The 24,022-nt window shown below is 48.3% G+C and overlaps 1 protein-coding gene across 2 annotated transcripts in view; it reads left to right on the top strand.

Annotated features, from left to right (window-relative positions):
* The window catches only part of DCAF11 (DDB1 and CUL4 associated factor 11), a 631,260-nt gene that overhangs the window by 442,906 nt on the left and 164,332 nt on the right, over positions 1–24,022 (top strand). For both annotated transcript variants that reach the window (XM_069634008.1, XM_069634009.1), the window contains exons 11-12: positions 19,294–19,447; positions 19,652–19,804. In XM_069634008.1, the coding sequence (XP_069490109.1) occupies positions 19,294–19,447; positions 19,652–19,804 (307 nt within the window). The remainder of the gene's footprint in view (positions 1–19,293; positions 19,448–19,651; positions 19,805–24,022) is intronic.

The raw sequence follows: 24,022 nt of genomic DNA, 5'->3' as shown, positions 1-24,022 counted from the left end.
GGACATCTTTAATTGCTGCCTCAGAAATGGGTGTGGCAAGTATGGGCATGGCCAGCAGAACGTGCTCCAAGATCTTGGGTGTGGCTGGTCCTGGCTATATAAACCCCGCCCAGGCCTTGTCAGTCGCTTTGCGTTGAACTGCTCATGGCAGCAGAACGCTCTCCGCAAACTACGAGCACGTGAAGATTCCTGCTTACCTGAACACTTGATCCTCGGTGCCTGCACTGGACCCGTGTCATTCTCCATCTCGCACTACAGCCGAATCAGCCTTCGGCATCCTCTCGGACGTTCCGCTCCTTCTTCTGCACAGCCGTCATGCCTACTGAGAAAGAGAGAAAGAAAAGCAAACAAGGTTAGTCCAGTGAAAAAGAACTTGCGAGCGTCGCTCTCTCAAGCGACCCCAGCATACATCCCTCTCCACAGCGTCCGACACGTCACGCAGCAGTTCCATCTGTGCTCTTGCTGTTTACACATCATCCAACGTCCGGAACCTGTTGGAAGAGAAGAGACATTGGTATTATACATAAAGGACATTAGAGAAGACAAGGGAACAGGGAATAACGAACAGTGATCCTAATTGCACTCGAACTGCAAGAACATTAGGAAAACAGATTACAAAAGTGCACGGACAACACCAAGCACTTATTCGACAATGAAAGACTCACCAACTGCACCGGATCATTGGAGCAACTCGATCCAAAAGAACATTGCACCAGATCAGTGGAGCAACTCGATCCAAAAGAACATTGCACCAGATCAGTGGAGCAACTCGATCCAAAAGAACATTGCACCAGATCAGTGGAGCAACTCGATCCAAAAGAACATTGCACCGGAGCAGTGGAGCAACTCGATCCAAAAGAAAATTGCACCGCATCAGTGGAGCTACTCGATCCAAAAGAACATTGCATCCCTGCCAAGACGAGCAGGAAGGAGAGCACATCATTACAATCTCTAAGGTGAGCAGTCACGACGTTGGGTAACAAGAAACCATATCTGGAGAAGCAAGGGAAGGGTCCACCGGTGAAGGTGCCAGCCCCCTTATATTTCTTCTATTTCTCATCAGGAGCTCAGCCCAGGCCAATCCAAGAAAATACAAGTGCACCAGAGCAGACCAGTTTAGGGAGTGGAGTACAACCACGCTGGAACAGACCAACTGACCTCGCTCTCATTTGACGCCCCCTGAGGAGTCAAGGTGAGTATTACAGTATTCGGAACAAGTCATCGGTGTATGTTGTCTCGAATATGGTCAGCGACCTGTGAATCTTGGGGTAAGGCAATTGAGAATGGTGGTGGTTTTCAGTTTGTGGATCCACCATGCTTCTTTGTAGGCTAGAGCATTACTGGTATTAGTGTTGTTTCTTGCCAAATACACTATCCACCAGTGGATATCCTCAGGACCATGTTGTAGTTCCATATAATGTGAAACCAAGGGGCCGAGTAGGTTTTACATCGGATTCTGGAGTGGTGCTCCTCGATTCTCTTGTGGACTTCTCTAGTAGTTTGTCCTACATATCTCAGACTGCACGGGCATTCAATGACGTAAACCGCATTTTTTGGTTTTGCATTTGCAGAAATTCCCAATTGTCATTCCCTGTCAGCTACTTTAAACGTTTTGATTTTTGCAGACAGAGCAGGTACCACAAGGATGGTGTCCAGTGAGAGCTCTAGGGTTCCAAAGGGAGTTGCTTGTTTCTTTCTTCCCAAGGTGAGCTTGTTTTAAATGTTCCTTCAGATTCTTGACATGTTTGAGTGCCATTCTGGGCGTCGGTTCTCCAGGAATGCTGAGTTGTACCAATGGCCAAAATTGTTTTAATTATTCTTTTAATGTTACTGGTGTTAGGCCCAAAAGTGGTTACACAGGTTATTATTATGATGTCATCTGTGTCTGGTTTTTCATGGGACTCGAGAGGGTCTCCCTTGATGTGCATTTTTCTCTTTTTTTGTGCTGCTCCGAGTATTTTTCTCAGGTAGCCTCTGGTTAGTCTTTGTGCCAGGGGTTTGCATTTTGTGTATATTGAGACAAATCTGTGCAATTGCGGCGAATTCTGATAAACTGTACATAAGGTCAATTGTCTTTGAGGTTCTTCGGATGGTTACTATGGTAATGGAGTAACGTGTTCCTGTCTGTAGTTTTATTGTAGAGTGTACATGTTAAGATTCCTTCTTTGATGGTGATGGTCAGGTCTAGGAAGTTGATTGTTGGCAGCTGCCGAATAATGTAAACTGAATTTCCGTGGTCTTGTTGTTCAACCACCTATGGAATTCTTCTAATGTTTCAGAGTTGCCATTCCAAATAAAGATGATATCATCTATGTACCTCTTTCATTCGGTAATCCGACGGAAGAAGGGATTTCTATTGTTTAACACATAGGTCTTCTCATATTCTGCCATATAGATCACGGCCAAGCCGGGAGCAAAGGCCCCCATCGCGGTCCTGCACGTTTGAAGAAATATGCATCTTTGAACAGGAAGACATTTTTGGAGAGCGCCATTTCCAGAAGCTCTACAATGAAATTGACAGGTACTCTTCTCTGTGCCATGTGGTGGGTCAGGCGATTTTGCATACATTCCAACGCTGCTCTTTGTGGTATGCTGGTGTAAAGGGCTTTAATGTCCATGGTGACTAGTAATTGGGATGATGGGTCACAAGGTATATTCTCATATTCATTTATCGCTGTCATGGTATCCTTTAGGTAAGTGGGTGTCCCTGGGCTGATTGGCTTTAGGAAGGGGTCAATACATTTGCAAACTGGTTTGAGGATTGAGCCACAGTCTGAGACTATGGGTCTTCCTGGTGGATTGGTTTGATCTTTGTGGCTCTTTGGCAGGGCATAGAAGGCCGGAATTATGCCTTCCGAAGGGTTGATGTTCCTTGTTTGTGATCCAACTATGTATACGATGTAGTTTCCTCTGTTTCTCCTGATCTCTGGTGTGGGATCCTTCCTAAGTTTTCTATAGTTGTTCCCGTCATCTAGAACTTCCAAAACCATCTTTTGGTAATGGTCTACACTCTGGACGACAATACCGCCACCCTTGTCGGACCATTTTATCACAATCTCCATGTTGTTGGCGGGCTTCGTGAGGCCTAGGCATTCTTTGTTGGTCATATTGTGTCTCATGTGTTTGGTGTCCTGCAGTTTATTTCCCTTAACACATTTTTCAAAGGATATTATTTCCATTCCAGCAAACTGCTAGATCAACAACCATGCAAGATTAGAGCATGTTCAGATACAAAAAGGGCACAACACCTTCCTTACCCATTGTCCTTGCCCCTATAGGGTTCCCCTTCACTTCTAACTAGATATTTAAACAGTGCAGGTCTAAATGTGTTGGGTAGGGCGGAGCCGCAGATATTCTGAGAATGGGAACCTTTCCTGTATGAATTTTGCAATGTTTCCTTTCCAAGGCGGCGGTCAGTCTCTCTAATGCCCTTGAGTCTTTAGTGCTGCATATGATGAAAACAAGCTGGTTGATTGCTAGCAGGATCCCAGACATGTATCATTTTGGCCAAAATCTCCCCAAAAGAATTGAGCTTTGCGGCATGGCATGCCTGCCACATTTGTCCCAGGTTTGCATTTGAGCCGCACCTCACCATCACAGGGGGCAGTGGCTGAGGAGAATCTCATGCTGTTTGGGATTGTAGTACCACCAGATGAGAATCTTTATAGAGGCAATCCTTCTTAAAAGGATTTACCGGCTTTCGACCATATCAATAGTCCTACCCCAAGGGGGGATTTCCATGTTAAATTCTGCTTCCCATTTCGACATGTTCAGGAGGGTGTCTTCAATGTTAGCCGAATGAAATGAGCAATATCATTTCAAGACTTTTCTTTTGATGACATGATCTTGCATAGCGAGTTCGAGGGAGGATGGCTGTCTGGATACAGTCATCCTAAATGGGGGGCTTGTGATTCAATGGTGAATTTGAATATGGCTGTATTGTTCTGTATTGTGAATTTCTCCTAAACGTCAGTGAGGATCCCTGTTGAAAGAGATTTGTTTTGTGAGACAACCTTCTGCCCTTCTCAGAAAGGCCCCCTACTGAAGACCAAGAGATTATTCAGGGTGATAGACGAGTGTGGGTACCTCTGGGCCATAGCTCATAACTGGAGAGATGTGGCATTAGCTGCGAATAGGAGCCCTGCGTCTCGGCATGCCTTTATTCCTAGAAATAGCAGCGTTGCGAGATCAACCCAGGACTGGGCCTGCTCGACCTGTACCCATTTGCTGTTTAATGGGTTATGTAGCCAGTCGAAGGTGGGGGCAACCCGAGTAGCCAATAGCTACTATTTATAGTGTGGGACCCCAATGCCTCTGAAGGCGTATGGGAATAGTAAGATTTCCCTGGTGATGTTTTGTGGCGGTTGGGGGATCTCCCTTTCCAAATAAAATCGAACATTTTCCATTCCTGCTGGCCTTGGAGGCGGGTGGGGATTTTAAGTGGCAAGCTACTGAATATACAGAGCAATTTCAGGATCCTATTCATTTTATAGCTAGGATTCTACCATGCCAGGACATTTCTTGTCCGTTCCACTTATTGTGGTCTTCAAAGAGTTTCTGAAAGGATGGGGGAATGTTCTTTACAAAGGAGGGAACTGACGTCCTGGTTAATTTGACCCCCAGGTATTTGAGGGTAGAGGGCTCCATTCGTAGGTCGCATTTGTTCCCCAGTGTGACGATATGAGGGTTACTTTCCGAGATGTTCAGGTCCCTGGACATTGAGTAGTTAATTGAGAACCTTGCCACCTCTTCAAAAAGGGCGAGTCTGGCCATTACCACGGGGAGTGCAGAGTTTACCAGAGAGAGAAAGAGATCATCTGCATAGAGCGCGATTTTATGAGGATACTCCCCAATACTCTTACGTCCTGTCCCCTTTCCTCCATTCTGCATGGGCGTCTCGTTACTGGGGACGGGAGACAGAACCTTTTTCACCAGAAATACTTCTTCCTCTTTAAATTTAGATATGCGTGGGGGTGTGGCCCGGGAGCATGCACTACCCTGAATCTGCCTACCGGTGCCACACCTCAGTCCCCTTTTCATCGTCAACGACATAAGGCCGATTTTCACCAGCGCTCCTGGGTTTGGCTTCGGCCATGTAATACCACGCGCTCCTCCCCGGTTTATGTCGACTTCTTCGGGCTTCAGCAGGTGTCCAGCCTGTGAGGGGCTCTTTCCTACATCTGTATTGCTCTCCTCAGAGGTCACGGAAAAAACATAAATCACCAATGCAATTACAGAGCAAATACTTTGAACACAGACAGACGCAATATCTCACAACCACACATTCTTAGAAGATAATCAGCTTATACGGCTATTTATTCAAAGCTTAGAAGCAACCAATAATAACATAGAAATGACTCACAGAAGTGATATGGACATAAATCACAAAAGAAGCAAAGAATTCAAAAGGAAATACATCACTGCGAGCGTAACAGGATTCCTCATCTCGCCCAGAAGCGGCTGGAAGACCATGGGAACAGCCAGGCCGAGAGCACCACAGCTCACAGGAGTGCCGGACGTAAGCGTCCTTCTCCGGCTGAAGTCTCACCTGACCACCTCCGGGTTCCCGCATATATACACACTCCACAAAGGGAGTCAATTCTCGAACCTTCTGGAAATTGCACTTGCGCAGTTGATGAGCAGCCGTCGGTTGCCAGCTGGGTCGATCGAGAGCTACCCTCAAGGAGCAGAGTGCCTCCCTTCTCTAAAAACACGCTCCGCGGAGAACAGTAACAAACCATAACAAAGTTAGCTTTCCCAGCCGAAATGTCCTTGACTGCATACCAGGTTTGGAAAGCATGTTTTTCTCAGCAGCGTGAATCTAACACTCAGCAAAATGTGTGCAGCTTTTCACTGCGGCACGAAGTAAATATCCATCATGGCTCAGAGCGCTCCCAGAATGCATTGCGCACCAGCGCCATTTTAGTTCAAGCATAACAACGTCCGACCCCCACGCTCTTCGTCTCCGCTGCCTTGGCCCTGACCACATGTAACGCACTGACTCCACGTCTGAAGAACAGGTTAGCTGGTGGAGAGAGCTCTTTGAAAGGTCGCCTCCAGAGGACTTTAAGATCTTCGTCAAACAGAGATCGAGGCCCAAGGGAGGGCCGCTGTTTTCCATCGCACCCTGTAAGGGCAACTCCTTCCCCAGGAAACGCCCAAGCGGGAGGAACCTCTCGGGTTCTGGTACCAGCATGCGTACCGAGACTAGTCCAGCTACCAGCCTCATGGCCGACGGGTTGTCAGATCCTTCCGGAGTCAGTTCTGAGGGACCTCAAGGTTCTTTTACCGGGTGTACACCCGAGGGGCAATGCCCAAGTTCCGCTCGGTGTCCGAGGGGGGCACCTGCACGCAGCACGACCAGCGACAATACCGATGGCAGTATGCCTTCCAGGCCTAGACTTGAGGTGCCGGGTAGGCCACAGGCTCCACCGCCAAGAGTCTTGGAGTAGGCCGGGTCCAGGGAGCCATGCACCATGACTTTGGCAGCCAACATGGCCGCTCGTCCGATGCCACTCCTAGCAACAGAGCAGGCAGGTGAACGAGTTTCAAGGTGGGATTGGTGTCAACCAGGTACGTGACCTGCAGTTTATCCATCAGCAGCGCAGGGTAGATTTCCCCTGCAACCTAGACTGGGTGCGCTGCAGCCCCCAGCCACTCATCAATATCTCCTGCCACCTCCTCTGCCTCCGAAGACAGGTTCTTCGAAAGGTTCTTGGCACTGATGCAAACCCTCCAGATGAGGGCCATCCTGTGGGATGCAGTCAGGGACTTGTTTCCTCTGGTTCCTCCCTTGGCTCCGGCGCCACAGGCCCCAGCACACTCCCTGCTGCCCCTGCCGGCTCCTTCTATTCCGGCTCCCCTGTCTCCCACAGTACAGGCAGTTCCACGCCAGCCTCCGGCTCCAGTCTCCACACCACAGCCCACGGCGCCCAGCACTCCTACACCCGCTCCGGACCAGCTGGACACTCTGGTGGACACAGACAAGGATGAGGACCCTGACACGCAGTCGTTGGCAAAGGCCTTTTAACGACCGGCTTGCAGGTTTGCCTGATTATCTGGGCCTTCCTCAACCTGAAGTCGAGCATCCCAAGGAGGGGGGTTTTATCAGAAGTCCTCACCCTACGACCCCCTACCAAAACGGGTATCCCGATGCAGAAGGATGTTGTTGCCTTTCCCAAGAAGGGGTGGCTCAAGCCACAGTCGGCCTAACCTGTCAATCAGCGCCGCGAAGCCAAGTATAGAGAGATGGAGGGGGAACCACTCTTGCTTTCGCGCACCCTCAACAGCACTCTTCAGTGATTGCTGCAGCGTCACTTTACTCTAAGCCTCAGGTGTCCTCTGCCACCTCGTCCTCAGCACTGCTAGCAAGGAGGAAACTATCTTGGAGGCGTACGGGAAGAAGCTGTACTCAAACGCCTCCCTGCATCTGCGTCAAGCCAACGCTGATGCCATGCTGGCAATTGCTAACCAGAGGCTTTGGCGGTAAATAGCAGACTTCCTTCCAGAACTGCCGGTGCAGAGCCAGGCACGCTTCAAATCGGGTCTAGGAGAAGCCAGGCTGGAAGCGCAGGATATCATGGAGTCTACTGGGGCCCACATTGATACCTCTGGCCAGGCCATTTGCATCGCCACGGCCATGTGAAGGATGGCCTGGCTTCGGCTACTAAATGTAACCCTGATGTCCAGGAATGTATATTGGTCCTTCCGTTCGAGGGTAGCAACCTCTTTCACTATACCACCGACGAGGAATTAGATAAAAAGAACAGCCTCAAACTGTAAAGTCTTTGTCCTAACAAAGGCCACGCCCAAGGTGTACACTCAGTCGCAATGACGACTCGACAGGGGGCGGGCGTTCGGCGGGTTCCGGGGCTTCCAGGAACAGAGGTCGGGGCAACCGGACCACTTGCCCAGTCAGCACTGGCGCAAACAACAAAAAGGGGGGGGCAAGGGCTTCTTCCAGTCCCCCTCAGCAGCAGCCTCAGAAACCAAGAAAGCCTGACACATGCCTTCGGGACCACGTGTCTCCAGTGGGGGGGCAGGCTTGCCTTCCACGTACAATTTTGCTGCCAGAACTTTGCGGACCCCTGGATCCTCTGTATTATCCTCTGGGTAACACCTACCGGCCCCTTCTCCTCCTACTTCCTCCCCTCCAGTCCCAAAGATTGGGACGGCAACTCTGTTGGCAGAGATCCGATCGCTCGTCGGCTGTGGTAGAAGTTCCAGCCTCCCAGAGAGGATTGGGCTTTTATTCCAGGATTTTCACCATACAAAAGAAGAACCAGGCTGGCCTGAGAGTTGTGTTGGATCTATCCACCCTCAACCTCTCCCTCCGTCTTCAGAAATTCAAGATGGTTACGCCAGCACTCATTGCAGAGACACTGGACAAGGGAGACTGGATGTGCTACTTGAATATGAAGGACGCATATCTACACGACCCGATGGGGCAACCTCATCGCTCCTTTCTGCACTTCAGGATCATGGGCTGCCATTTCCAGTACAGGTGCTATTAGGTCTACCCGTACCTGGATGACTGGCTCATCAGGGCGATATCTCCGGAGGCAATTATCTACACTTCCTCCGCACTTATGAGCACACTCCACGACCTGAGGTTTACAATCAACCTCAAGAAGTCTCAGCTGCAGCACACGCAGAACCTCACCTTTCTGGGCTTCATCTGGGATACCAGCTCCGAAAAGGTCTTTCCCTCGGGGGACAAGATTGCGGCCATCAAGAGGGCCAGTGCAAACTTCCTTACCAGAGCAGTGACCTTGGCCTGGTGGTACCAGCACTTACTGGGTATCATGGCAGCGGTCTTTTCCGGCCGTGCCACGCACAAGACTCAGGATGGGGAGTTTACAGCTGCACTTCGCAGCCTCATGGAATCAGGAGAGGGGCTCCCAAGCAGAGCTTAACAGCATACCTCCTTCTCTCCACTCGGATCTCACTTGGTGTTCCAGGGACTGCAACCTGCGGACGGGCAAGCCCTTCCAGCAGCTGTCTCTGCAGGTCACCATCACTACAGGCTCCTCCCTAGAGGGCTGGAGAGAAACTCTGAACAGCCACAGCGTTCATGGAGTATGACCCGACAGGAGCAGGAGTCGCACATCAACTGGCTGGAATTCGGGGCCATCTGGCTAGCTCTCAGAGCTTTACTTCCGCTCATTGGGGGCAAGTCTGTCCTTATCCAGACCAAGCACTCCACCAGCATGAACTATGTCAACCAGTAGAGTGGTACCAGGCAACACCCTCCTCCCCACCCCTGCTGTGCACCCTAGCGGTCAGAATGTGGGAATGGGCTCTGGAGAACAACATCTACTGCTCGGCCGGCCACCTCTCGGGGGGAGTCCCACGTGGAAGCGAACAAGCTCGACAGACTGGGCGCAGACAATTTTCAAATGGCAATTGAAAGACCAGTTTCTGATGGAGGTCTTCAGCAGATGGGGGCACCCTCAGGTGGATCTGTCTGCCTCCTGGAAGACCAGGAAATGCCATAATTTTACATCTTGGCAGGGGCTGGGCCCTGGCTACCTCTGCGATGCATTACAGATTTGGTGGAAAGGCATGACAGCTTATGCCTTTCCTCCCACTCCCCTGGTGCACATAGTAAACCGCAAGATAAAGGAAGCTTGTCACCTCGGAGTCATTCTGATCGCTCCGTGGTGGCCGGTGAGACCGTGGTTCTCCGAACTGCTCAGCCTCTTGGGCAGACCACCCATTCATCTTCCTCTGGGTCCAGCCCATCTCTTGTCCCAGCAGGGAGGGGGGGGGGCAGGATCATCCACCCCGCTCCTTAGAAGTTAGCCCTCGCAGTGTGGTTCCTGCGCAGGTCACCCTCCGGCACATGGGCCTCTCTGTCTAACTTAGAGATCATTCAGGGGCCAGTACAAAAGAGTAAATGGACTAGGTTCTGTCTTTGGGCAGACTCTCAGGTTATCCCTTACGTGCACACTGGATGACTTACTCGCCTTCTCGGCACACCTGGCGCACTCCGGCGTACATGTGGACACATGTCGCATCTATCTGGCAGCCATAGGGGCCTACAGAAATTCGGAGGAGGAAGTCTTCTCGTCTTCCAACCCGATAGTCAAGAAGCATCTGGCGGGCTTATCCAGGCTCTAGCCGCCCATCAAGAGGCCACACCCCGTGTGGGACCTCAATGTGGTGTTGGGTGCCTTGGCGCACAAACCCTTCAAACCAATGGCATCCGCGGACATCAGGCTGGTTACCATTAAGACAGCTTTGTTGGTGGGACTCACCTCGGCTCGCAGAGTCAGCGAGATCCAGGCTGTGGTGGCCTCAGAACCCTACACCACTTTTCACAGGGATTAGGTGGTCCTGCGGACTCACCATGGGTTCCTTCCTAAGGTACCCTCAGCTTTCCATCTAATTGAGGAAATAGTCTTACCTACGTTCTTTGCTGACCCAAGGACAAGGCTCAGAGAGTCTTACACTGCCTGGATGTCAGGCGCGCTCCGAAATTCTATCTGGACGGTACCAAGAGCTTCCGCAACTCGGATGCACTGTTTGTCACCTTTGGGGGCTCCAGACCCGGCTATCAAGCATCTAAGGCTTCTATTGCACAGTGGATGGTTGCGGCCATCAAAGAGGCCTATGAGGGGCAGCACAAGCCGCTGCTGGCTAACATGCACGCTGACACTGTCAGAGCCATGGCCACGGCCATCGCATTCCAGCGGCAGGTTGCGTGGCAAGTCTTAAGCAGGGCGGCCGCCCCTTCTTCTTTTTGTAAGCATTACCGTTTGGACCCCACCTCCAAGTCGGACGCGGCCTTCGGACAGGCGGTTCTAAGGAACTTGTCTCCTCTCCACCCTGGGGTTACATTCCGTTGTAATCGCCCATGCAGTATGAAGGAAAGGGGACGGAACATAAGAGTAATTATGTTACTCACCGTAGTGACTAACATACTCTTAGTCTTTAGTCCCCTTTCCTCCATACATCCCACCATCCTCCCCTCTAATAATACAGGTGTCATTAGGCAATGTTAAATATTGTTGACGTGTCAATGGGGACTGAGATGAGGCGCAGGTGGGCGGAGTCAGAGTAGCGCATGCTCCCAGTGCCGCACCCCGCGCGCCTCTAAATTTAAAGGGGAAGACTTTTTTTCTGGTGAAAAAGGTTCTATCTCCTGTCCCTAGGAAGGGACGCCCATGCAGTATGGAGGAAAGGGGACTAAGAGTGGATAGTCACTACGGTGAGTAACGTATACTTTACTGGGCTCTTGATTTTCTGGTTGGACCTTATGTTAATGGCAAGGGGTTCTATAAAGAGGAGAGGGGGGTAGTCTAGCCGGACGCCTCTAGACAAATCAATTTTCAAATGGATTGTGTCCTCCAACGTATTCCACATCTTTGACGTGTAATGTCCACAGCTGTGCACTTCTGAAACTTTTTCATCAGAGGGTGTCCTGTGTCGATGACGTCTGGTCGATGTCACTTGAAGGCCTCCGTTGGGGGCAACGTCACAGGATGTTATAAATAAACGCATGGTGCCCGTAGCCTCAGTTCTGTTTTTTCCGTGAACGTGTTAACTTCGTGAGACTCGGCACGCCTTGTGTGTTCATTGTTACGATGTCTTTCTCTTCCACCCCTCCGACTCCGCGGTCTGGCTTTAAGACCTGCTGGGACTGCAAGTCGAAAATGTCGCTCAACGACCCCCACTGCATTTGTTTGTGGTGCCTGGGCAAGTCGCACAACACCGACGACAGCTCGAAATGCCAGTCAGTGACTGCCAAGGCCTTGTGGGAGCAGAAGGGGAAGCTCCAGGTAGGTAGGGGCTCTAAGCCTCTTAAGTCCCAGACTTCCAAGTCCAAGGGGGTTTCTACCGACAACTCGAGGGGCGACTCTCCACATCGGAAGGAGTCCCGGGGATCTCGGTTCCGGAGTGGTTCCTTCCACACGTCTTCCTCGTCCCGGCACTCTAGAAAGCGCTGTCTCGGAGGAGGATGCCTCGAGGAAGGTGATGTTCCCAACGAAGTCCTCGACTCCGGAGGAATGGGCGGCGTTTAAAGAATCTGTTAGCGATTTTCCAATCACAGGGTACGGGTCCGGTCGCGCCTTCTGTCGAAGCCGGCCTGGATCGGTCTTGTACTGTGGCTCGCACGCCTTTGGACTCGGGTCCATGTCACGACTCACATCGGGAGCCTTTGAGTTTCCGTACGGACAAGGATTCGAAAGGCGCAAGAGACGTGTCTCTAGGTCTCGTCCTCGTCCCCAGCGAGACCGCAGCTACCTATTGAGGGGTTGGGGCCGGCGTCGACTCGTTCAGTGCTGTGTCCGTCCGATTCAGACGTCGACGCTTTGCCATTGTGTCAGCCCACAGCGCCGTCGGCACTTGTGTCGACGCCGAAGCCTTCGGCGCTCTCAATGTCGAGGTTGTGAACACTCGCGGCGCCGAAACCTTCGGCGCATTCGGGGATTTTTTCTCAAAATGTGCCTTTGGAGTACCCGGATATCGTAGATCCTCCAAGGAAGGCTACGGCGAAGTCTGTGAGGCCAGTTTTGGACTCCAGGCCCTATTCTGTCACCAGACCTGGGTTTCACCTCCCTCTGGCTGACATTTATGAAGAGGAGGAAAGGTCTGAGTTTGAGGACCCTGGCAAACTTGATGAGGCTCCACTTTTTTCTGCAGACAGTCAGTTGGAGGAGTTGAGGCAGACCCTCCATGATGCCAGTGGGTTGGACACTTCTCCGGAAGTGGAATTCGGTAGGCCTGAGCCTGGGGCTCATGCAGAGTCTTCGTACATGAGTCTCATGGCGAGGGTCTCAGAGTATCTGGGCTGGTCCAGTCCTCCTGAAGAATTTGTGCATGATGATCTAACGGACATTTTAGATCAAGGTCCATCCTCTGACCCGGTTATGCCATTTCATCTTACCTTGCAAAAAAGGGTGGCAGCTGCTTGGCAGTCCCCGGAACCTCTTCCGGCTGTAATAAGTCTTTGACCAAGAAATACCGCCCTTCCGTTAATGACCCCAGCTATTTATCTACTCACCCCACTCCCAAGGGTTTAGGGATTCAGGCGGCTATGGCCACCTCGAGGCAGGCTGCATACCCTACCATCACTCTGGATAGGGACGACAAGCGCTTAGACGGTTGGGCCTGGAAGGTATTTTCTGCTGGGAGCATGGCCCTGAAATCGGCCAACTCCACCTGTGCCTCGGCAAGGTTTTCACACACTCTGTGGAATTGTTTCTTTGGCGGCTGAGCATATTCCCGAGGGGGAAGAAAGGTATGGGTTCCTTGCTCTCGTGCAGGACGGCAAGGATGCCATGTGCGAATCCCTTCAGTCGGGTTTGGATACGGCCGACAGTGTTAGCCGGTCCATGGCTGCGAGCACTGTTATACGCAGATTTGCGAGGCTGCAGAAGTCGGGGTTTGCTCCGGATGTGCAGGACTGTTTTCTATACATGCCCTTTGATGGCGCACATTTGTTTGGCAGCAAAGCTGACGAGAGCCTTGAGAGGTTGCAGACCTCGAAAGCTGCGGCAACATTTTTGAGCGCTGCAGTGCATCAACCTCCGCCTTTTCGTCCTAGGGGACAGCAGTGGAGGGGAGACTCTTTTCGTTACTGCTCCTCCTTTGGTAGAACAAGAGGGGCCGCCAGTCAAAGGGGCCAGCGAAAAAGTACTCGTGATGGACAGGGAAATCGTGGTGCCAAAGCCGTTCAGGCAGCTGCCTCTTTGGAAGCGGCTGCGACAGTGCCTCAAGGCAAACAGTCATGAGGCCATGTCCCAATCTTCAGCCATACCTTCAAAGATCATAAAAATATTGTCTATGTATCTCAACCAGATTTCTATTCTAAGACAAATATGGATTATTGATGTCATAGATAGTTGTCAGTTCAAAATCTGCTATGTACAAATTTTCTAGGCTAGGGGCACAAGTTGCCCCATAGCGGTTCCTGACACTGTTGCATCCTGTGGGATCCTAGTGTAAAGGAACTCTAGATATAGAGTTACCAGTATTTGTTTCGTTGGGTCAAACATGAAATCTTTGGTAGGGTTTAGGACTGACGTGTGTCTTTCAGATACAACTTCATCTTAATGACCTCAGGTTTCAAAAAATAATCCACAAATTGTGGCAATGGCAATTCCAGAGACGATTGGTCTACCTGATGGTGGAATCAATCCCTTGTGTACCTTGGGTAATGCGTAAAACACTGGACATTTGGAATTGTCGGGGAGTAGGAACTCGTGTCTACGATGGATGTAATCAATTTCTTTCTCCTGGATGTAGGGTCGCTGCCCAATATACTATAACTACTCCGATCATCAAGCAAAGTCTTCACCATGTTCTGATAATCGGCCATGTTCATGATTACCGCTGCTCCCCCTTTGTCTGCTGGTTTGATCATAATACTGTTATCTGAGATTAAGCCTTTTTGGGCTGCCTTGTCTCTGCCTGAAAAATTGGTGAATCCCTCTACATTGTTGTTTTCAAGTTCTTCCAGTTATAAAAAAAATGTTTTTTCATAAGTAATAGACTCGGTACGTCCAGGTGGAGGATAAAACATGGATTTTTTCCTGTGTTCTGGAGCACTCTAGTCGGCTTTGAAAACCTTGTCTCCAAAAACTTGCTTCAGTCGAATCTTCGGCACTAATTGCGCGATCTCTATTCTACTCTGGAACGGGTCATATGTGGCTGTGGGCACAAAAGAGAGACCCTTTTCTAATAGGGACATCTGATCCTGATTCAAGATAGCATTTGATAAATTCAAAACGATCGAGGGTTGGGTTAACGAACTGGGGACCATCTCTGTTTGAACTAAATTGGTTCTGTGTGGCATCAGTGGTTCAGTGGTTGATTCCAGCCACGCCGTCTGCTGCAAGTTATCCTGTGTGACTGGTCTAGCCATCGATCTTGCCACCTGGCTCTCTCTTCCTCAGCCCCGGTGTAAAAAAGTCCCCTCACTATTTTCATTGGTTTTGTTGGTGTCTTGGAACCATACATTCCTCTCAGATTAATTAGGCAAAGTCGTGGTCATACTAGAGGTGCTCAGCCCACTATCGTCCAAACTGGCACTCAAGAAATTCCAATTTCCAGGTTTCGAGCATGACCCATTTATTCGTCTTCTCCTTTGCGGATAGTCTGTGTTGTTGCTTTCCTTTGAAGACTGCTCTACGTAGTACACATTGGTCGTATACGGGTATACATTTTCATGTGTGAAGGCATTGATATCCTTTATCAATTTAATTATTTTCTCGTTCAAATTGAATTCTTTGAATTCTTTCATTGATGCCTCTAGCTCTTCCATGCGTTTCTTTATAGTTGGCTACAACTGCTTTTATCTGTAATAAGTCCTGTTTGGTTTCAATCTCCTGTAGTAGCTTTGCTGTAACTGTCTTGGCTGTGCTGATGATTATAATGAGCCATTCACTAGTGCACTTGTTTGCTATATAGCTACAGTCCTTATGGAACTGCAGCTCATCTAGGACGGAATGTGTGGCTCTATTCTAATTATCAATTCCATTGGGGCTGAATTTGCATGTAGGTCCCCTCCTCTGCGGGGGCTATTTTCTCTAAAATGGTCCATGTGAAGGAATACTGAGATTGTGTCGCCCTAGAATAAATAGTTGTGTTCATTTCCACACGGCCTGATTGACTTCTTAATTTAATAACATACTCCAAGATGGAGGCCTGTGGTGCGTTTTGTCTCAGAGGTTTTTCCCGTGGGCGCAGGTGCACTGTGGGAGCTGTTAATGTAGACTTTTATAATCGCACTTGGGCCACTAACATGCACTTTGACAGCAGCCTCACAGCGTCTCTGAGTTTTACTTTGAGTAATCAGCTTGCTCAAGATAGAATAAAGTCAAGGTAAGAAGGTGGATGTAACATTCGATCTGCAGAGCAGACTTACATCTGTTGATCGTTGTACACGGTTGTGACACTGGCATACTCGGACACTTTTACAAATTATGTAAAGAAATGAATCCTACCCTCCTCCACCAATTACCCTAATACAGCAATTTTATATTGTGGAGGTCTTGAAAAACGAACTCAAAGAAAAAGAAAGAGAGGCCGCCATATTTTTGGGATTGGGTTCTGCCTGTGACTCCAACGTGGGGTAAGGATATGCAAAATATTGTGGGGGTAGACACCTAGCTTCTTAGAAAGAGGGCAGGGACACACATATTGATCAATTATTGATAATCTAGTTGCTGTCCCGTCTCTCAACACCCCTCACTCCCTCCTGTCTCCCAACAGGCGCAGTGGCAACCTTCCCATAACAGTTCTTTGCTGCAGATTACAGCACCAGAGGTCCTGAAGTAAGTGGTTGCACTTACAAACACCATGGAAACCGCTCGTCCATTGTAATCTTTAGGGATTTCCTGGTAACCAAAGGATACTCTACATCAATATGTGCACCGTTTTGCTGCACATAGAATAATTTTTCAGTTTTGATTTTATGGTATTTGAGTTCTCTGAAACAGGACGAATAAAGTAATTGAACTTCCTGTTAGAGATCACCATTCTGGGCATAGCATGAAATACCCTAATGTATATTTTGTATTTTTTATTTGTAGGCTTAATTGTTGAGCGATATGGTCAGCCTCTTTGTCCACTTGTGTACGAGCGCGATACAAATAAAATATATCATATCCCGTCACCCTGAACAGGCGGCTCACCACCGGCGACTAGGGTTGTGATTAGTCCAATCCCAGCTGTCTGCAATCTCCTATTTTGGCAGTCTGACTTGTGGCTTTTCTAAAATCTCTGGATTAAGTTTAGAAAGGTGTTTAAGATTCCCTTTGGTGCCTGTTGACTTTGTGACTTTATCTTTAGTTCCAATACCTGTTAAGGAAAACAAGTCGTTTTTTTTATTTCTGCAAAATTGAGTATTTTGTGAGTGATAGTGACCAACCAGGGGTTTGGTTGTGATTAGGAGCTAGGGTGTTCAAGTGGGGTTTTGGGAAAACCTGCAACCTAAGGGAATTCCATCTTAGGTTTTTGTATTGTAAAATGGTTGCAATCTGGGAGCTCTAGTGCAAACTGATTCAGGGTTTGTGAAAAGATTGCGCCAAGCATTTGACACTTGTGATTCTGGTCTCTGTGTTCCTTGCAAATTTCCCCTGTTTGAATCTGGCTGGGATGTTTCAGGATCCACTCCAGGTTTTGTTACAGATGATGTGTTGCATTATGGCAGATGTGGTTTTCAAATATCCTTACGTACCTAGATGTTGCTATTGACTGGAAAAAGGTGGACATTGATGACTCTGGACCTGCATGGACTGGGAAATGATTCTGGAACATCTCCCATGTGCTAACACTAGGTTGCATTTCAGTGAGCGGGTGGTCTATCCTGGTCCATTCAGTACCTACAATCTCACTAGAATATTGCGATGGGTGAATTAATCATACACTAGTAAAAAGCAGTCTGTCTTCTCATTGTAACAAACTTCAAAGGTAGTTTCAGCGTCTCAAGTTTAGACAGGTTTAAGTGTTCTGCTTGTGTTGTTTGCTGCATCATTGGAGAGTGGGGCAAGCACCCAGGATTCTCAGTACAAGCCTTTTCTCTGTCACACAGTCAGTAGGTTAATAAACAGTAGTTACGTTTATTTTCAGGGTTTTTTCAATGATCTAGGGGTCCTCAAGCTGACATTGGAACATGTTACAGACCTGTGTGGAGTATGAGGGGAGGGTGTCATGTCTCCATATGCCTCTATGCTTGCAATTGGATCAACGGGGAGTCAGAAATTCAGTTAGTTTGGCCAAGGAGGCTATCACATCTATCCTCCCCACGCTGCCTCGATCAGTCTGCTTGGAAAGCCTGGCAATTTAGATGCTCCTTATCTTTGAGTCTGAGCGAGTGAGGAAAAAAACATTTGGATTGCACACTCATCTGTCTCGAGGTGCCGGACATCAGCCAGCCTTAAATTGCGTACTGGAGAACATCAAGGAATTAAGTAAAATGCAAGCTTTACATCTCTTTGTTAAAGAGAGGAAGGACTGTGGCCTGACAAAGGTTAGTGAAAATGTCTTCCATATTGTGGGTGCAATGATTTGTAAGGCTCTGACTTCCAATCAGGATGTGTTAAACTGGGAAGTGTGGTGGAGGAAGTTGGTGGGTCCACCAAGAAGCCTTGTTTCTAAGGGGCATGGCCGCATGTGGGATGTTTCCTGACTTAGAGGCAAGGTAAAATGGGGCTGCCTAGTTAATGTATGGAAAATGCAGCAGATCCTCAAGTCAAGTCTGGCCTTTAACGGGAGCCAATGAAGCACCCTGCAATGGTAAGAGGTGTGGTCTCTCTTCTGGTCCCCAAATCTAAGTCTGACATTTAGTATTTAGTTTATGCTGTACCAGAACTGGTTAAAGAGCACATTTATGCATGTGTGCCTGCTTCCGAGGGGCTTTGAGGTACCTTGGTCCCTCATCATGATGAATATTTTCTCCTTTCTTACCCTCCACTTGATGGTTTCCTATTCCATTTCTGCATCTCTGACACCTATATTGCTGAGTAGCTTCTGTCATTCTCTAAAGCTCACTCTTCTGTTGCTCTCTTATGGTTGTGTTACTGAGCACTGTCTCTTCTCTTTTTCCATGCTGTGTCTCCCTCCCGCTCTCCCTGTTGACGGTTTACCTAGTTTACTGTGTGGGCAATAACATGGAAAACTAATTGTCACATTTTTATGGCCTTTTATCACCCCAAATATGTGTGTGGGAGGTAGGGTAATAATTAATATGGAGGGGATGCGGGGTGTCTCTACTGCATATTTTTGCTGTCAAATGTTCTAAAAGAAAAAATAAATTTAATGAAATAGTCTTCAATGTGATGTTCTCTAGTGACTACATTACCGAGCAGTCTTTGTATTCCATGCCCTTTTTCTTCTACTGTGTCGTTACCTCTGAATATAGAATCTAACAGACATTTCTCCACTTACCTTCTTTCTCACACTCTTTTTATGAGACTAATGCAAAGCGGTCTCTACTCCTGCTCCTATAACTTGTTTCTTACTCTTCCTCTCCTATTTGCATCTGTCTTCTCAAAAAAAGGATCTTTCCCTGTCATAGCACACTCTGCATTCCCCATTCAGTCTTTAACCCTCCCAAATCTTTTGCATTTGTCCTTCTCGCCCTGATTGCAAAATGACAATCACCCTCCATTCCCTTTTAAAGTTTTTCTTGCTTTTGAAGACTTTAATACTGAGCAGTGTTTCTCCTTTCGTTCTCCATGCTTGATCTTACCTGGCACACGTACTCCCATTCTCTTTACATCCTCCCACCCCAGTCTGACGACTATAATATTGAGCAATCTCTCAATCATTCTTCTTTGATAGGGGGATGCTCGTTACCTCATCTCGAACTCCAAGGATCAAACTGTCAAACTTTGGGACATTCGCCGATTCTCGGGGCGGGAAGCACTTGAAGCCTCTCGACGGGCTGTGACGCAGCAGAACTGGGATTACCGGTGGCAGCAGGTGCCAAAGAAAGGTGACGTGAATTCCTCTTGTGCATCTCACTTTCTCTTTCCACACATTCACCCCTTTGTTCCTTTCAGATTCTCTCGTCTGTGTGTCCACTTCCCTCCTTCTGTCACCTCTTTTTCTTTCCTTGCTGTTGACCCCCCCTTATGTTTCTTTTCTTTTTTATTTCTCTTGTCCCCTCCTCTTACACCCTATTTTGCTCTCTCACCAGCCCTGAGGAAGCATCGATTGCCAGGGGACACATCCCTCATGACGTACAGAGGACATGGCGTTCTGCACACCCTAATCCGGTGCCGTTTCTCCCCCGCCTTCACCACAGCTCAGCAATACATCTACTGTGGCTGTTCGACGGGCAAGGTTGTGGGTAAGGCGCATTTCTGGAAGGATAAGCCAGTATTGACTTATGCTAGGAAACTAGCTTCAATGCGTACTAATGTAGATTGAAAGAGATTGGGCCTCATTACAAATCGGCGGTCCGGAAATAACGGTGGCGGTAAACCCGTCGCCACTGTTGTTTCCGGACCGTCTGATCCCGACTCCTGCAGGCGGGAGGTAATGTTCCCGCCAGGTTTGACCTGGCGGTTTAACACCGCCCGCCTGCAGGCGGGCGAGGAAACACCGGCAGCATCACGAGATGCTGCCAGTGTTTCCATGATCCCCATTCCCATTGAATCCCATAGGACTCAATGGGAATGGGGATTAACACCATTCCGCCTCCGTGATTCCCGGGAAACCGGGGTTGTAATGCCCCGGTAATTCCGGGAATCACGGAGGCGGAATGGTAATACGAGTCCGGCAGTAACCAGGTGGTTTTACCACCTCGGTTACCGCAGGACGCATAATGAGGCCCATTATCTTCTCATCGCCCTCTAATCCCACAAACTTCTGACTATGTGAAGTAGACATTTGTTGGTTTTGCATACTTTAAGATGATTCTGGCCTTAAGGTTCATAGGTTTTCCTTTCCATGAACACCTCACAGCTGAATCTAAAAATGGTTTATGTTCTTTGGATACTCACATGAGTATGTTTGCGTATATCCCTGCGTCCCATTTGAGTCACCATAAAGTGATGTCATTGGCTGGCAAAGGCCGATTTGAAATTCTGAAATGGCTTCCCTTAATTAGCAGTCATGTCTTAAAGCAGTCAAAGGTGTACATTGTACTTTTTAATGCAAAGGTGCTGTAAGTAATTCAGGGTAATTAGGTTATATTTTACATTGTACTGAACTAGAAAGGAAGAAAATCTTTGTTCATCAATGCCTTCCCCCTAACTTTACCTCTGCACCCAGTCTCCGAATAGGATCCAATTGCTGTTTCTTTTTTTGTGGAATAGAACCATATTTAGTGAGTGATTGAGTAATCACCCTCACTTTCCCTACCTTTTCATATATTTCTCGCTTTGAAATACTTTAGTACTGAATAGTGTTTTCCCTTTCGTTCTCCGCGTTCCTACCTCCCATTCTCTTTAAATCAAAACAACCCAGTCTGTTGGTTAGAATATAGAGCAGTCACTTACCATTGAGCCAAACATGCATCCAGGCAATATTTAATGAAGCATGCACTTAAGTTATTACTACAGTTCACCAGACTGATAAAATTCATAGAAAGAGTGCTCAAATTAATATCTGTTAAGTTGCTTACCGATGTCAAGGTGTAAAAAGAAAAGATTATTATATATGCACCACAGAGGAAAATGCTAAACCCGCCAAATGATAAGCCCCGCCCACCTTGTGCCTTGCTGCCTGCCGCTCTTTCTCCACTTAGCAAGCCCCACCCACCTGGTGCCTTCCTACCTGCCACTCTTTTTCACCACTTAGCAAGCCCTGCCCACCTGGTGCCTTCCTGCTTGCTGTTCTTTTTTCACCACTTAGCAAGCCCCGCCCACCTGGTGCCTTCCTGCTTGCCGCTCTTTTTCCCTACTTAAGGGGCCCTCCAGCCTCTTTTCCCTTGCAGATGGGGAGCAGGTGCAAGTGGATCTAGGTCACCTGGCCTAAGCCCTGCCCACCTGGTGCCTTCCTGCCTGTCGCTCTATTTCCCTACTTAAGGAGCCCTCCAGCCTTTTTTCCTTTGCAGATGGGGAGCAGGTGCAAGTGGATCTAGGTCACCTGGCCTAAGCACCACCCACCTGCTTAGCCCTGCCTCTTCCTTCCTGCTCTTAGCTATTAGATCAAGGGTGTCTGTCGCCCAGGCAGACGAAGAAAAGGGCAATTCCTGTTTGGACCTGTTCGGACTAGGAGAACCCAGGGCCCGACCCCCTGATCAGACAGCAGGTAAGCATGCACCAACATGTTACCCCGTCTGTCCCCACAGGCCATCGCCACCCCCTCTGGTCCCCCGTGATGTTCCCTTGTGCCCCCACCCTTCTCCCACACAGGTGTTGCCTGTTTTGCTTGATTCTTCTACCCTGCTCCACCTACCCCCTCCCAGGCTACTTCTACAGGAGTCTGTCCTGATAAATTCTGATTTCACCATCACCGTCTTGTAGCCAATGCTGGATTTGACTTTTATGGACTTCATTCATTCACGGTGCGTCACTCTTTCTCAACTCTCATGCTGGACTTCCTTTGCATCTTGTACTCATGGTGGCCCTGAATCATGCTGTTCCCATCTTCATCTTGTATCCTGGCTTGCAACATTATGCGATACTACTGACTTCTGCAATTGTATTCGCTCTCCACTCTTGCTTCTCCACTCTTTTTGACTGCTTAGTCTCTGTTCTCTCCTCTTTTCCCTTCTCCCTTTTCCTATCTCCTCCCCTTACTTTTATGCACTTAACTCTATCAGAATTGTCCCTGGACCTAATATGATAGCAACCTCGTCTGTTTCCTCCACCCTCCCATTACCTTCTCCCCCCTCCCCCCTCCCAGCACTATCTGAAATGTCGTCAGGCCTAGTATGATTGTCGCTTGTTTTGTTCCTCCCCTCCCTGCACCCCTCTTCCTCACCTTTTGTTTTTCTCCGGCTCTACCAGAAATGTTGTCAGGTCTAGTACGGTAGTCGCCTGCCTGTTTGCATTTCCTTCCCACTCCCTTCCTTATCTATGTCTTAGCTCTTGCATTATCTGAAATGTCATCAGGCCGAGTACGATAGTTCATTTCACATCCTTACCTTTCATGGCCTGTAAGAATGTCATCGTATTTTCCCTTGTTCCCGCCCTTGCCTTGAAGTGCTTTGTAACACATTGTGTATAGGTGCTATATAAATAAACTATCATATCATATATCATAACCAGCTTTCCTTAAACACTACACAAAAGATAAGGGTCCTGACTCAAAAGATAGGGAGGAAAAATCTTAACTTGACTTCGGCCAAAGCAATAGATGCCTTCACAGGCAATTGTGTTTGCTGTAGCTAAATTATGGATTTTAAAAGCAAATCTATTGTAAATTCCCATGATGTGCTTATTCCTGCAATCTAGTTATTGTGTTTTTAATGAACAACTGTAACGCTGAATTAAAGGTATCAGTACCCCATACTTAGATGATCTCTTCAGATTGCTTTTTTCTACTATCGTATTGGTTGCTGTGGCGGTTCAGACTTAGGAATTGGACGCAGTGACATGTCAGGTTAAGGACCTTTATAAGTTAACGGTTAACTTGGCCTCCTAGCCAGCAAACAAAAAAGAAACAAACTAAAATGAAACTTTTCCTATCTTCAAATGTCCATTCCCTGAACTAGTAACAGAGTTCAAAACTGTTCTTTATCAGGATGTCTGAACTAAGAAAGTCTCTGTTCCAAAACTAAACCTGAACACTCCACTTTCCCTACTCCAAACAATAAAATAAATGGTGACTTTATCTTTATCAATATCCCTTATGTTCTGTTTGTAATCCACAAAAAAAATACTTTGTTGGTCCTTCTCGATGTTACCCCAGCAAGAGTTCCGCCTTACTGGTCTTTAGCTTGGCATAAATAGGTTTCTCTTTCTCTCTTCTGCGGTTCTCAGGATGACTGTCTTTCTTGGATGCTTTGGTGTGTTCCCTCTTTCTTGGGGAGCTTTGGTGTATCCCCTCTTTCTTGGGGAGCTTTGGTGTATCCCCTTTTTCTTGGTTGCTTTAGAGTGCCCCTCTTATTGGGGTTGTTTGGTGTAACCTCTCTTTCCTGGGGGTCTTAACCCATTATGGTATTCTAAATTCTCTCTGCATTCTGGGATGGCAGACCCTCTTTGGTGGCCTTCTAAGGAGGATGGGGTGAGCCGCTTATGTGATACTCAAACTAGGATCTCACCCCTTCAGCTTTCACTCATTCTGACATGGTACCTGAATCACCCAGTCTCTCCCTCTCTCGGGAAGGGTCTCTCCAGATGCAGGGGGTACTCCTCTCTGGGAACAGTCAGGCCAGTGCAGGACTTGCTTTCACACAGCTTCACTGGGTGGCTTTCCCATTTAGGAAGTCTTCTCTTTCAGGTAGTCCCCTCCTCCTCTTCTTGTGTCAGAGATTCCCTCTCCGGCAGTGGGTCTTCCTCCTTTACTCTCAGATTCTCTCCTGGACTATGTCCCTCTTCAACTGAAACAGCCTGCTTGTATAGCCAGAGTTTCCTCCAATGGCTGACTTTCCATTGGTTGGAAACATCTCTGCATG

The sequence above is a fragment of the Ambystoma mexicanum genome, chromosome 13, assembly GCF_040938575.1.
Source record: "Ambystoma mexicanum isolate Mex_15411 chromosome 13, UKY_AmexF1_1, whole genome shotgun sequence".
Taxonomy (NCBI): Eukaryota; Metazoa; Chordata; class Amphibia; order Caudata; family Ambystomatidae; genus Ambystoma; species Ambystoma mexicanum.
This window is presented reverse-complemented; position numbering and strand designations above follow the sequence as displayed.